The sequence below is a fragment of the Coturnix japonica genome, chromosome 28 (assembly GCF_054131305.1).
Source record: "Coturnix japonica strain WE chromosome 28, WE-NBRP24, whole genome shotgun sequence".
Taxonomy (NCBI): Eukaryota; Metazoa; Chordata; class Aves; order Galliformes; family Phasianidae; genus Coturnix; species Coturnix japonica.
The window spans coordinates 7,964,313-7,977,798 of record NC_140690.1 but is presented as its reverse complement, the minus strand read 5'-3'; the positions used below and the strand labels follow the sequence as shown (position 1 = coordinate 7,977,798).

At 53.9% G+C, this 13,486-nt stretch overlaps 2 protein-coding genes across 3 annotated transcripts; one reads left to right on the top strand and one right to left on the bottom strand.

Moving 5' to 3' along the window:
* Positions 1 to 283: 283 nt before the first annotated feature.
* On the bottom strand, positions 284 to 4,425 carry LOC146756260 (SUN domain-containing protein 2-like). 2 transcript variants are annotated; one of them, XM_085524971.1, is made up of 9 exons: positions 4,268 to 4,425; positions 3,849 to 3,910; positions 3,654 to 3,703; positions 3,098 to 3,138; positions 2,706 to 2,887; positions 2,101 to 2,201; positions 1,455 to 1,622; positions 655 to 741; positions 284 to 452 (listed from the first exon to the last, which is right to left on the bottom strand). In XM_085524971.1, exons 1-9 carry the CDS (start codon positions 4,285 to 4,287, stop codon positions 345 to 347), a joined length of 819 nt encoding a protein of 272 aa, XP_085381097.1. In that variant the 5' UTR covers positions 4,288 to 4,425; the 3' UTR covers positions 284 to 344. The 2 variants fall into 2 exon arrangements, with proteins under 2 accessions (XP_085381097.1, XP_085381096.1); XM_085524970.1 differs by lacking the exons at positions 3,654 to 3,703; positions 3,849 to 3,910; positions 4,268 to 4,425 and having other exon boundaries at positions 3,098 to 3,318.
* A 5,476-nt stretch (positions 4,426 to 9,901) lies between these two features.
* LOC146756259 (uncharacterized) lies at positions 9,902 to 12,877 on the top strand. Its single transcript, XM_085524833.1, has 7 exons — positions 9,902 to 10,213; positions 10,527 to 10,723; positions 10,772 to 11,058; positions 11,567 to 11,638; positions 11,945 to 12,040; positions 12,266 to 12,373; positions 12,747 to 12,877. Exons 1-7 carry the CDS (start codon positions 9,902 to 9,904, stop codon positions 12,833 to 12,835), a joined length of 1,161 nt encoding a protein of 386 aa, XP_085380959.1. The 3' UTR covers positions 12,836 to 12,877.
* The last annotated feature ends 609 nt before the right edge of the window (positions 12,878 to 13,486 follow it).

Below are 13,486 nucleotides of genomic sequence, written 5' to 3'. Positions count from 1 at the left end.
GCAGGCCGGCACCAGCCCCAAGGCATCAAGCCACAGCCTGAGAGGCCATCACCAGCCCCGGGGCCTAAATCCACGCCTGGCAGGGACCCCGGCCTGCAGGCTTTTGGCCTGGAAGGGCTTCCCCGGCCTGCAGGCATTGGAGCTGGCAGTGCCCCCCAGAGCAGACAGCTGGCTTTTAGCCTGGCAGGGCCCCCCCAACCAGCCTTGAGGTGGGCAGAAAGTTATCAACATCTCTTCAGTGAATGATCTGTCCCTAATTAAAACCCTCTGGTAGAGATCAGAGTTTAGGGGGTTTTAGGGTTTATTAGGGGTTTTTAGGGATTTTTAGGGGTTTTTAGGGGTTTTTAGGGGTTTCCGTGGATTTCCACTCTATACACGCAGGTGTATTCCGCGTTTCCCCAGTTGTTCCGCACATCCAGTTTGAACTTTCGATACGACTGAAGGGGCTTCTCCTGCCAATGCAAAGAGGAGAGGCTTCGTTATGGGCCGGAGGGGGACCAGTGCCACATAGTGCCCCACAGATCCCACTGTTCGCCCCATAGATATTGGTGAACCTAATACACAGTCAGTGATTTCCTGGAATTCAGATTCATATTCAATAGTTGTTTAGCATGCCTTGCAGGCAGCTGGCCTCCCCCCTTGCACTTGCCATACCTGAACATGGAAGGTCTGGGAGATCTCTCCGTCCACGTCATAAAGAAATGACCCCAGGAGAGTTTCCTCTTCGTCCTCATCCACTCCCTCAAAGAGAAGAGATGATGGTGGTCACACTTAGGCAGGCAGTGCCATAAAGAACACACTGAGGCCAAAGGTGGGAGCCCTTCCAACCCTCCCTGTGCTCTGGCAGGATTGGAGCACAAAGGAGGGTGAACCTGAGTCAGGGCACGTGGAGCAATTGCTCCCAGCTGCTCGGCCACAAAGAGCCCTAGAGGCTTTTGGAGACATGGAACCACCCGAGGGATTCGGTGCCCTCAGGCAGGATGCTCTGCAGCAGCCCACCACTGAAATTTGGGAGCTCCCAACAGTATGGGTCATATGGGGCTCTGTTGGGTGTCTACTGTGTGGCTCTATGGTGCTCTATGAGCTCTTGTGTGGCTCTATGAGGTCTTACAGGGCTCTATGTGGCAGTTATGGGGCTCTGTTGGGTGTCTGTAGGGCCCTTATGAGGCCCTGTTGGGTGTCTGTGGGGCACCATGAGGCTCTTTAGTTTTTTATGAGCTCTTGTGCAGCTCTATGGGGTCTTGCAGAACATTATAGGGCTCTATGGGGTGTCTGTGGGGGCTCTACAGGGCTCTTTGGGGTGTCTGTGGGGGTCTATGGGGTCTTATGTTGCGGTTATGGTGTTCTGTTGGTTGTCTCTGGGGCTCTATAGGGGTTCAATGGGCTTTTATGGGGCTCTATGGCAAAGCTTTTTCCTCGGGGTCCTCCAGAAGCAGCAGCAAGCAGAGACTTACCAAGATGGCGAAGTCTCTGGGGGCACTGCTGACCTCCCCAGAGGGAGACACTGCCTTGGACACGTGCCACACGGTGAAACCCGTGGGCCAGATGTTCTCCGGCAGCTGGATGACAGCGTGGCCCTGAGATCCTTGAAAAGCCCAGCAGCTTCCAGCAGAAACATCGGGCTGAAAGGAGAAAGATGCGTCCATCAGTGGGGAGGCAAAGAGCCGCCAGAGCTGGATGCTGGGCAAGGAGCACAGACCTTGTCTTCTATGGGGCTGCCCGTCATGGAACGCTACTCAAGGGACGGGAGGGCAATATGCAGAGGTTTGGACAACAGCTCTGGAGTCAATTGCCTTTCTCTGCTTGCACAGAGCCGGCGGGGCAGCCCTCCCCAGCATCTGTCAGCCCAGCACACTCCCAACACTGGTGTCAGCGATGTGGGGAAGAGTGTGGGCCGAGCCGAGCAGCTGGGCCAAAGGAAATGGATGTGCAGCCAGAATGGGGTGAGGATGGGGGGGAAGGATGGAAGGGGAAGGACTGGGGGAAGAAAGGACTAAGGGGTGGAGGGGGAGCCCTTATGGGGCTCTGTGGGGTGTCTGTGGGGGGAGGGGGGCGAAAGCAAGGGGAGGAAGCCCACAGTCAGCACTTCTCCTGCCATACCTGCAAGATGGTTTCCGGGGACTTCGCGGAGGAAAAGAGGGGAGAAAGCCGGCCTTTCCCACCATAACTCTTGGTTGTCCTCTCCGCATCAACAGTGGCACCTGAAATAAAGATGGACAGACGTGCACTGGGATGGCCCAGAGATGAGCTGAAGGAGGGAGTGCTCAATCCCTAAAGCTCTTGCCGGGGCTCTGGGGTGCAGAATCCCTCCTGCTGTGTATGGGAACTGCTGAGTCCCGGCCTGAAGCGCTGATTGGGGAAAGGAGCCGGTCAGCCCTGGGAGCAGAGGGGAAGGGTTTGTAAAGCCTCAGAGATGGGGGGATTAGATGGGAAGTGAGGAGGAAATTCTGGACTCCCGGTAGACAGTGAGGCCCTGCAATGTGCTGCCCAGAGGAGCCATGGAGGCATTGGAGACCAGGTTGGATGAAGCCCTGAGCACCTTGATGCAAAGCCCTGTCAATAGCAGGGAGTTGGGCTGGGATGGTCTTAAGGTCCCTTCAGACCTCAGCCAGCCTAAAGCTCTGTGAGATATCTGTGATGGAAAGCAGAGCTGGGCAGGTTTGGGGGAGCGCAAAGCTGAGGGTAGTGAAGAGCTGTCTACATACCCAAGGATTTCAGAGCCCAGTTGGGCATCCAGTTGCTCTTTTCCACAGCTGCCTCCATTGCGTGCCGTGTCAGCTGCAGAATTTTCTCTCTCTCGAGTCCGTGGATCCCGTTCTCTTCCAGGACATCAGAGAGTGACTCGACAATGAGCTCCTTCCTGGCCGACAGCTGAACCAGTGGGTTCCTGAAGGCAAAGGAAAAGCAAGTCTTGTTCAGCAATGTCCACCCCGCAGGTCAGAGTTCCAGTGCCATGAAGTGAAGGATCCCGGAGGGTTGTGCCCTTCCTTATCCCCCAGCCCCTTTGGTTCCTTTGCTTTGCCAAGGGCCACATAGAGCACACAGCCAGCTGAGGCCACACTGCAGAGCCAGGTGCATGGCAAGGAAGTGTCCTTACCCCATAGACAGGAGCTCTTGCCCAGGTCCTGCAGACACCACCTGGAAGAGAAAGGCATTGATGGGAGGAAGCATGAGGAGCACGGCCAGAGCTTCCAAAGGAGCTTCCCAGGGAGCCGCTGGCAGAATTTCCTGCTGCTTCCCAGCACTTTGCAGAGGACCACAGCCTGTGGGCACCATGAGGCTCTTTGGTTCTCTATGAGCTCTTGTGCAGCTCTATGGGGTCTTACGGAGCATTATGGGGCTCTATGGGGTGTCTGTGGGGGCCCTATAGGGCTCTATGGGGTGTCAGAGCATCTGCTGCTTCTCCGTTTGCTTTCCCATCCTTTCCAGACTCCCCAGTCCCACGGATGGACCAAAGGCTCCTTCTTCCCACGCGCTGTTGCCTTCAGCTCCGTGCTGGGCACTGGGAAGATGCTGCCACACCAAAACCTGTCCTGCTGCCAAGGCAACCCCCAGCCTGGCTCCGTCTCAGCAGCGATGAGCCCATGGCCAAACTGTCCCCACGGAGGCAGAAGGGCAGAGCTTTGGCCTCTGCCGCACAGCGTAGCACTGACCTGCAGGGCGTTCTCTCTCCAAACTCCCAATATCCAGAGGAAGGCTCCAGCTGTGGGGGACATCGGTAGGGAGAGACCATTAGTTTGCCAGACTGCTCTGAGCCCTGCAGCCCATTTCCCTCCTCCCAACCCAGCCGTGTGGGACGGTCCTGCTCCTGGGCTGTGCTGGGATGGCTTTGGGTGGGGAACACTCACTAGAAAGGACCACTAGAGGCAGGACGGGAGTCCTCCTTCCCTCCTCTTGGCCGACGCGTTGCCTAAGGGAGAGATCAGATGGTGGTTATCACGGCCCAGCGCAGGGACACACACGGTCTGCTGGGATCCTTGGAGCAGACGGCTGCCATGGCTTCCTCTGCCCAGCAGAGATGTGAGTCCAGGGAGGGCCCGTTAGCAAGAGCTGCTTAGTGCCACAGCACCCATGGGACACGTGAGAGTGAAGGGCTGTGCTGTGCTGTGCCATGGGGGGCAGCAGCCTTGCCCCAGTCGGCTCTCCCCAGAGCAGGAGCAGGGCTGTGCCCACGGAAATGGAGTTTGGGCTGCCTGGCTGGAGAAAGCCCAGCAGCACGCAGCGGTTCTGCCTTCCCCTCCCCACATTCTGGCCCTGCTGAACCCACCTGCCCAGCTGGGCTGGCATTTTGGCTCCTTCACTCGCACAGACACAGAGAATGGCTTGCTCTCCTCCCAGGACACAAGCACCTCTTCTCCACTCGCCTGCTCTGCACTCCTCACAGGACTGCAGTGCTGCACAGCTCTGCAGCGTGCCTCAGCAGGACGGCAGGTTCTGATGTCATAATGGCTGACAGCTGCCAAGGCCAAGTGACGCCTTCTATGAGCTCACAGGGTGTGCCCAGGAGGGACAGACCCTGTGGGTTTGCCCCCAGCCCAAGGCTGGAATACCCTGCGCTCGGAGCTCCTTTGGATGCCCTGGTAAAAATGTCTGTGCCATTGCACAGCTGCTCCCGTCCTGGGCACGGACAGGCCGTGTGCTTCTGGTGGGGTCTGTGAGAGTCACAGACTCATAGAATGGCCTGGGTTGAAAAGGAACGTCATGATCATCCAGTTCCAACCGCCTGCTGTGTGCAGGGTCGCCAACCAGCAGCCCAGGCAGCCCAGAGCCACATCCAGCCTGGCCTTGAATGCCTGCAGTGATGGGGCATCCACAGCTTCCTTGGGCAACCTGTTCCAGTGCGTCACCACCCTCTGGGTGAAAAACGTCCTCCTAAGATGCATCCTAAACCTCCCCCGTCTCAGTTTAAAACCATTCCCCCTTATCCTATCACTGCTCACCCTCGTCATGGAGTTATCTGGATCAATCTATGTCCATAACAGGGGGCTAGTTGGCCTTTGGGCTCCCCGGCCCCCAATATTGGGAAGGGAAAGGGGTAGGGAGATGGGAGCTGGGCTAAGGAAACAAACAGAGCAGTGGCAACGATCTAAGGAGGAAGACTTACTTTACTAACTACGATGTTGGGATGCAAGATTACACAATATAATACAGTCTAATTGAACCTGAGGGCCTCTGGGATGTGTAGTTCTTCTCTGAGCTCCACAGGATGTGATGAGGCGGGAAACCCATAGCAAAAGGTACAAATCCATGACAGCTTGGCTGGGGAGGAGTTCCGAGCTTTAGCGCTGCCTTCCATGGTGTTGCTGTGAAAGGGTGGATGAATTTGGAACCTGGAAATGCCAATTTTGGGGGTTGGAGACGAAATCTGGGACTGGGGAGAGGGTGGGGAAGGAGGATCCCTTGGGAATAGAGATGGAGAGGAATGGGCTTGGATTTCAGTGCCAAAGGGGTAATGTTGGCCCAAGGGGACACACAGAATCATAGAACAAACCATCCCTGTTGGGAACAAAGCCACAAAGCGCCATCTTCACCACTGATGGGAGGGGAGCTGTCAATGGGGACACCAAAACCATGACAAACAGCAGCAACGATCTGAGGAGAAACAAAGGGATTTACTCAACATGGTGTGGGAATGCAAGGTAGCACGCTGTAATACCATATGATGAAGATTGAAGCTCATCAATCAAATGGAATGAGAGTGTCCAAAAGGTGGAAAGGCCTCACCGTGATGCCGAGGGGAGATGCGCCGTCAGGTGGAGCAGCAGGGAGGAGAGCCGAAGGAAAAGGGATGTCAGATGAGCTACTGAGGCCCTACATGTATTATTGCCCCAAAGCAGCAATGAGAACAGCACAGCCAACAGCCTGCTGGGCAATGCAGGAGTTCTTCTTCTGCAGTGCCCTGAGGATTAACTCTTCAGCTCCCAGTGCAATACATGGTGCTGTGATGTGGGATACCGATAACCAAAAATCATCAGTGACATTCCACCCCTTATTCCACATCACCGCAGCATGTTTAATACACACCAACAAGAAACAATCGTTCACAAGCATTAAACACACGCACAAACAAACCTATACGTGTGCATGGAATTACTGACTGCCCTTCCCCAGCATCAAATTCCCTTCTGGTGCACATTGAACAGCCCCATTTTACTCAATCACCCAACAAGCGCACCCAGCTCCCTGAGCAAAAGCAGTTCCACGCAGAGGTTTGCCCTTCCAGAAGCTGGCAAGACCCAAACTGCTTTTCCCAGCATGTTCTTTACATGCACTGCAGGGACCTTCTCTCCCTTGACAGTATGTAGGGAGCTGGCAGGACCACGGCGACTGATAGATCCTCAGGTGTTGGCCAACCAAGTGGCTTCTGCCCAATGCTTCTTCCAGTGCTTCAATGTCCCACCACCCATTGCTTTCAACATGGCTTTTAACAACCCATTTAGGCGTTCAGTTTCACCAGAAGCTGGTGCATGGTAGTGGATGTGATAAATCCACTCCTTGCCATGATCTTTGGCCCGAGTATTTACAAGGACAGTGTTGAAATGAGCCCCATTCTATGACTGTTCTTTCTGGAGTGCCATGTCACACAGGACTTGTTTCTTGTGACCTAATATGGTGTTTAGAGGGTAGCATGGGGTACTGCGTATGTTTCAAGCCACCCAGCGGTCGCCTCCACCATGGTAAGCTCATCAGGATCTGGACAGGCTGGATGTCTGCACTGAAGCCAATGGGATGAGGTTCAACAAGACCAAGAGCCGGGTCCCGCACTTTGGCCACAGTAACCCCAGGCAAAGCTCCAGGCGTGGGGCAGAGTAGTTGGAAGGCTGCGTAGAGGAACTGGACCTGGGGGCACTGGTGGATGCTCAGAGGAACATGAGCCAGCGGTGTGCCCAGCAGGCCAAGAAGGACAACAGCATCCTGCCTTGTATCAGAAACAGCGTTGGCAGCAGGAACGGGGCAGTGATTTGTCCCCCTGTTCTCAGCTCTGGTGCTGTGTCCACTTTTGGACCCCTCACTGCACAGAAGACATCACGGCCCTGTAGTTTGTCCAGAGGAGGTGACTGCGGTCATCTGAAGGCTTTGTTGGTATTCGGAGGGCTCCACTGATTGTCAGAGATGTTCACTGACCATCAGAAGGCTTCGTTGATCAACAGGGGATGTCACTGGTCATCAGAGGGCTTCGTTGGTCATCAGGGATTGGAGGTGTCCATGGGAGGGGATATGCAGACCTTGATCTGGGTGGTGGGGTTGGGGCACTGATGCAAGAGGCCTAAAGCAGACCCAAAGGAGAGACAAGTGGCTGCAGTAAGAGGGGCTAAAAGGAGGGTGACGTGGTCACCTTGTGTCCATGCAGAGGTGGATCAAAGGGTGTAGGGTTCGGGAGGAATTGTATGGAGGAGCTGAGAGAGAGCAGAGGGAGGGTATTGGGGCTGCTTGGCAGCATGAGGAGCTCCATCCTTTAGGACTTTGGAGCAGGTGATGAGAGAGGGTGGGGAAGCCCACAGGGGTGCAGGACATGGTGTGCATGGCATGGAGCTGGGGAAGCCTCCCAGCCCTTTGAGGTGGCCACAGCCAGGCAGGAACAGATCCCAGCAGTCCCTGCTGAGCATGAGAACAAGGACACAGACACACAGCGTGTAGCTTTGCTGAGGGATTTATTGATCATCAGAGGGTGTCACTGATCATCGGGAACTTCACTGGGCACTAAAGGGCAGCACTGGCAAGGAGCAGCCTCGTCCCTGCAGGGTTTGTCTGAAGGACTCAGGGCAGGAGAAGGACTGGCAGCAGCCAAGAGACCCGGGACAGGACGTTGAGTCCCCTGGGGACAGAAGCCACAGCCCCTGTCCCAGCTGCATGGTGACTCTGGGCCATCCATAGGGCACCCTGAGCCTGCCCCCTCCAGATCCGTTCCTCTGCACGGCCCCATGGAGCGCAAGGGAAGGGCTGGAGGTGACAGTGCCCAGGTCCCCCTGGAACAGGCCATGAACAATCCCCTCCATGCCATCAATTCCCAGCCCCTGGTGCCCGGTCCTCAGGGCTGCGGAGACACCCAGGGTCCCCCAAGTGCCCTGTGGGGATGTAGGTGTCCCCGTGCCGCTCACCTGGACGTGTAGATCCAGGGACACACCGAGGGGACTGAGATAGTGGGACACACTGGGGGCAGTAAGACACACTGGGACACCCTGAAGGCACTGGAACAACGAGGCCAAGGCACGGTCCTGTAGCTTGCTGTCATGGCTTTGTAATGTTGCTGTCAATATTCCATATCATAACATCATGTGCAGAATCATTAGAAGGTTCATACTCCAGTTCCATGGAATAACAACATCCTGAATACTCAGCTCTCAGAAGAGAACTACGTATCCCAGAGGACTTCACAGTCAGAGATAAGTCACGGAGAATCTCTCTCTCTGTTTTATTCGATTTATTAGCCTCAATCATATTGCATTCTATTCTGTTATCATGTATTCCGATATCATATTCAGTAAAATAAGTTTTCCTCCTTGGATTGCCGCCGCTGTTCTTTTCCCATTCCCTTTATCCTTCCCTTTTGGGCTGGGGGCCCTATGGGGCGGCTGCCCCTGTCACGGGCACAGGTAGATCCAGGTAACGCATGACAGATGGTGATATCAGGGAGTAACGTTGGAGTGACATTCCTGGGGTGACATTCTCAGGGAGTTTGGTTGGGGACCTGAAGGTCTGTGATTGAAGAACAGTCCTGGGATGGAAGAAAGAATTCTGATCGTTTGAATGGAACTGCTGTTTGTGGCTGTGGTCACAAAGAACTTGCTTTGTAGAGAGAGTTGACCTTGGGCATTTATCTTGATTTGGCAAAGACTTATTTTGCAAGCAGGTGTTTCACCTGGGCTTTGTGTCGTGCATTGGACAAGCGAGTGCAGTGTGCAAGTGGAAAAAGGCCTGCAGACCCTGGGGAGAATAAAAGTAACTCTGATGTTCTCATTCTCTGAAATAGGATTAATGATATATTTTGACCCAAATTGTGGCCCTCACACACTCCAAAATTGGATTTATTGCATATTTTGACATGAGTTGTGAAGTTCTCACCCTCAGAAGTTGGGTTTTGCCCCTATTATGGCCCAATATATGATGTTCTTACACTCCAAAATAGAGCTAATGACATATTCTAACAGAAATTGTGACACACTCACACCCTGAAATTGAGTTTATGATATATTTTGATCAAAATTGGCATGGCAGATATCATTTGTCCTGAAAAAACAAATGGATTTTTCTCAAATTGCTCTGTTATAACAAACTAGAGCCAGGCAGACTGAAGAAATAGGAAAATCTGTCAATCAATCCATCAAAATGCTCTGGCAATCGATGGAACTGTTGGTGCTACAGATACCGCTCGATTTGCCGTTTTTGTTAGAGGTTGTGATAACAGATATAGCATCACTGAAGAAATGGCTTCTTTGGTGCCATTGAAAGTCAAAAGTAAATCTCCAGAGCTGTATGAAGCAATAAAAGAAACATTAAAGTGATTTTCTTTCTCCTTTCTCAGCACCTGTGTCTCCAGCATCCCTCCCCCCCCCCCACCCAAGCCTTTCCACGATTCTGTTTCCATGATGTCAATGTGGAAACCTCAGCTGTGGTCTCCTGCTGCTCCAGATGAGTGCTGATCCGCTCCCACCACACAGTGCACACAAGCCCAGGGGGAACCTGGCCATGGCAGCAGAACAGATCTGCATCCTGGAAGGGATGTGAGGTCACAATGCCTGCCGTGCTCGATGAGGTCACAGTGCTCAGTGTGTGTACCCCAGCTGTTCCGTGCTGGCCCCAGCACTTGCTTTGGCTGCAGCGGTGGTGGTGGCAGCATGGCACGAGTGTGGGGGGCCGTGTCCCCCGCCCGCCTTGCTCTCCTCCTCCTACTGATGGCCATATGTTCCAAGGAGACTTGTGCTGTGCCGTGGCGAGCTCCAGCAGCAGGTGGGTGGGCAAAGATGGGACCAAGTGTAACTACAGGCCAGAGGTCCAGGCTGTTGTCCCTGTGCCACACTGCCCTGGGGCTGCCTTTCTGCAAGGGTTTATTGGGAAGGGGGCCAAGCAGCACCCCAGGAGCCAGGTGTGGGTTATGGAAGCAGTGCTCCCCAAGGGCTGGCTCCAGCTATGCCAGGCCATGGCTCTGCTGCTGGCTGAGCCCACCCTGGAGGTGTCCTATGGGAAAGCTCAGAAGAAGCGTGTTGGGAAAAGCGTGAGCATTTCTGCTCTGGCTTCCCAGTGCTCCCCACAGGCAAATCCCAGTTCCCAACAGAGACACCCAGCTGGAGCCCAGAGGAAGGAACAGGCATAGTTTCCTCTGGTGCTTTAGTGGGAGATCCAGCAAGGAGCTCCCAGTAAGAAAGCCCTGACGGGCTGTATACCCTTCCATGAGGTCACAGAGGTGTGTTACAAGTGGCCTGGAGAGGGCATTTGAAAAGCTGCCAAGTGCCAGGCTCCAGGTCACCCCGGTTATTCTTTAGCTTTGGCAATCATGGTCTGAGTCTCCCATTCCATTACCTGACCAGTCCCCAGTCACTAAGGGAGAAGGCGCAACATGCAATGGGAACATCTCTCATCTGTTCTTGATTTTAGATGATGATGTTGGAGTTCCTTATCCAGATGTTTTGGTGGATACTGATTTTGTGCCTCAGGGGAAACCCAGAGGTAAGTTGTGTCTGTTTCCTGGAAGACAGAAAAATGAGCGCTGTAATAGTTTATTCAGGTACTTAAGAACCTCCAAAGGTCTTTCAAGTCTCTTTGTGCCTTAAAGGCCGTACACAGATCAGCTGAGAGTAGTTCTTTACTTGGAGAGTTGTCCCATTTCAGTGGGAAGGCAGCCCTTGCCACTCTTTGGAGGAGAGAACCGATGCCTTTGCTGTTTGGGCCATGTCATTCCCCGACCTGCTGCCAGTCTTTGCAGGTCACTGCAGAAAAACCAGGCCCCAGTGTGCAGTGGAAGCTCTCCTCACCTGTGTCTGGTCACACTTGTGCCTGCAGGCCCTCTTGGTGAATTACCAGAATGGAGACCTGTCCCTGAACCTGGGGTGGATGCCAGAGGTAAGTCACCAGTCTTCACCTCATGATCTTTACTCATATTTGGTTGTGGAAGTTCAGGAAGGGTTCAGCTTTTTGCTGCCTGGTGGTTTCTCGTCCATGAGAAGCTTGGGCAGTCACTGTTCCTTGGGTGCTGTGTGCACCCACTGTCCCATTGGCTTTCTCTCCATCCATCGGAGATCTTTCTAGTAAGAAAACCCCAATGTTCTTCCATGCTGTCTCTGAGGACTGTTTCACGTGGCCTGGAGAGAGTATCTGCAAAGCTGCTGAGTGCCAGCCAACTGCCCACCTGGCCCCTCTGCAAATTTCAACCCAGCTCTGGGTGCCACATCGTCACCTGAGCCCCTTCCAGTCACTGCAGGTCCCTAAGGAAGAGAGAGATCACAACGCACAATGGGGATGTTTCTCATTGCTGTGTGATTACCACTGTGCCTATAAGCAGTGCCTTGCCAAAGCCTCCGCATCATCTGGTCCATCTGACAGGAGCTGCTCTATGTGTGTTTGTTGACAGGTGTGGGAAGCATTGGATGGGATCCATCTTCCCTGCTGAGCTCCAGGACAAAAGCCCCAGCAACTCCTAAGGGTATGCCGTGAGTTTTTGCTTCCTTTGAGAGATACCAGCTCACAGCCCTAATGTCAGCCAGGCACGACCCCCTGGCACCATCTGCTCTTCAGTGATGCCGTTCTGTAGGTTGTAGTGTGTGATAAAAGGTCTCATCTTTGGGTGCTGAAGTGCCTCCAGGGAAGGCCGTGCCAAATACTTGGCTGCCTCCTGTGCTGGAGCCCCACAGGCATCCCAGGAGTGGCTGCTGTCTCGTGACTTCGCTGAAAAGACCACTCAGTTCAATACCTTGTTTGTCTGAAATTGATCCCAATACTTTCTGTTCAGGTCCTGAGAGACAGAAAGAGGTGCTGGGAAGAGGAAGATACCCACAGAGGCTGTCCTATATGCTAAAGAAAATCAGGAACGAGAAGGCAGCACATGGTGGGTGTATTTCTGTCTGTCCACTGAAAGTCTTGGGAAGCTGAGTTTCTAGATGTATATCCATGGAGCATCTGCAGTGTGCACAGCAGGAAAGGACGGATCAGAGCCTTGCTGTGGTGATGCCCCTGTGTCTGCACTGGCTTGCGGCATCACCTTCCTCCTAAAGATACCATCCTGATGAGAAGCAGTTACTTACAGCCCTACTCTCTTACCTCCTTTCTAAAGGGACTGACGCAGAGCCTGCTCACATGGATGCATTCCAGCAAGGCATCCGTCGCACACTGCCCATCCCTCTGGGAGAAAGAGAGGCCTCGCAAGCAGCTGGCACTGCAGGTAAGGGCCGCCGGTAGAGCTCCGTGGCCATGGTTAGAGGTTGCTCCCCTCCCACTGCACCCAGTTCCCAGGGACTTAGGAACTTTGTCCTTTTGGGAACAAGGCCACCAAAACCACATTCAGAGGAGATGGGAGGGAACAGGAGCCTTCAGCGTACCTCCCTCACACAGTCCCTGCATTCTGAGCTTGCTGTGCCTCCCTTGAGGCTCCAGACACACCAGCAGCCCGGAGCGGGGTCCATCCTGCAAACTGAGGTCCAGAGAGATGCACTGACTCACAATTGGCGCAATGGCATAGAGGGAGCCTCCTTGTCCTTCTGCCTCCTCTGTGCCTGCACCATGCCCAGACTTTGCCTTTCTCTCCTTCTTCACAGCGCTGTCAAATCCCAGGGAAGCCCACCACAACGGGGTCTATCGTTTTCTGAGGAATCCAGGTAAGCAGCGATCTGGCAGGAGTTTATAGGCAGGAGAAACATCCTGAAAACCAGGAGCGTGCAAGTTGTGCCCATGCTGTGGGGAAGGAAAAGGGGAGAAACAGGTTCAGGTGCTGCTGTGGGGCCCTGACTTTGCCCCCGAGGAGTGGGGTCTGAGTAGGAGGGGAGAGCTCAGGGCAGCACTCCCTGAACAACACGACCGTGGTTCTTGTCCACGTCACTCTTAGCAGCAACTGATTAAACAGATGCACACACTCTCCTTCTGCTCTAATGAGTTTTGTTTAGTCAGACGACTTGTCCCAAAGGGTCACGGTGTGCCGGCCTGCGGCAGCACTACCCAGCCTCACAAGGCAAGGGTAGGTGAGTGCAAAAGAAATGTTAGAGCATGACGGAGAAGAAGGAGCAAATATGGCAGAGCCAGAGCGTACCCAAAGCTGAGAGGCAAAATAGAGGCTCCAGAGCGCCTCAATGCGCGGTGCCTTTGGGAGTTCCCTTTGCTTCCCCTGGAAGCAGGGAAGCATTGCAGCCTGAGGATTTTCACTTGTTCCAGGAGGCCAACAAAATGGAAAAGAATTGTGTAGCAATGTCAGACCTCCTTGAGATTTCCATTAGAGTACAAGACACAGCAATGACCATATTGTTCCTCCAGGTGTGCCTGGTGCAGGACATGCAAACGCCGA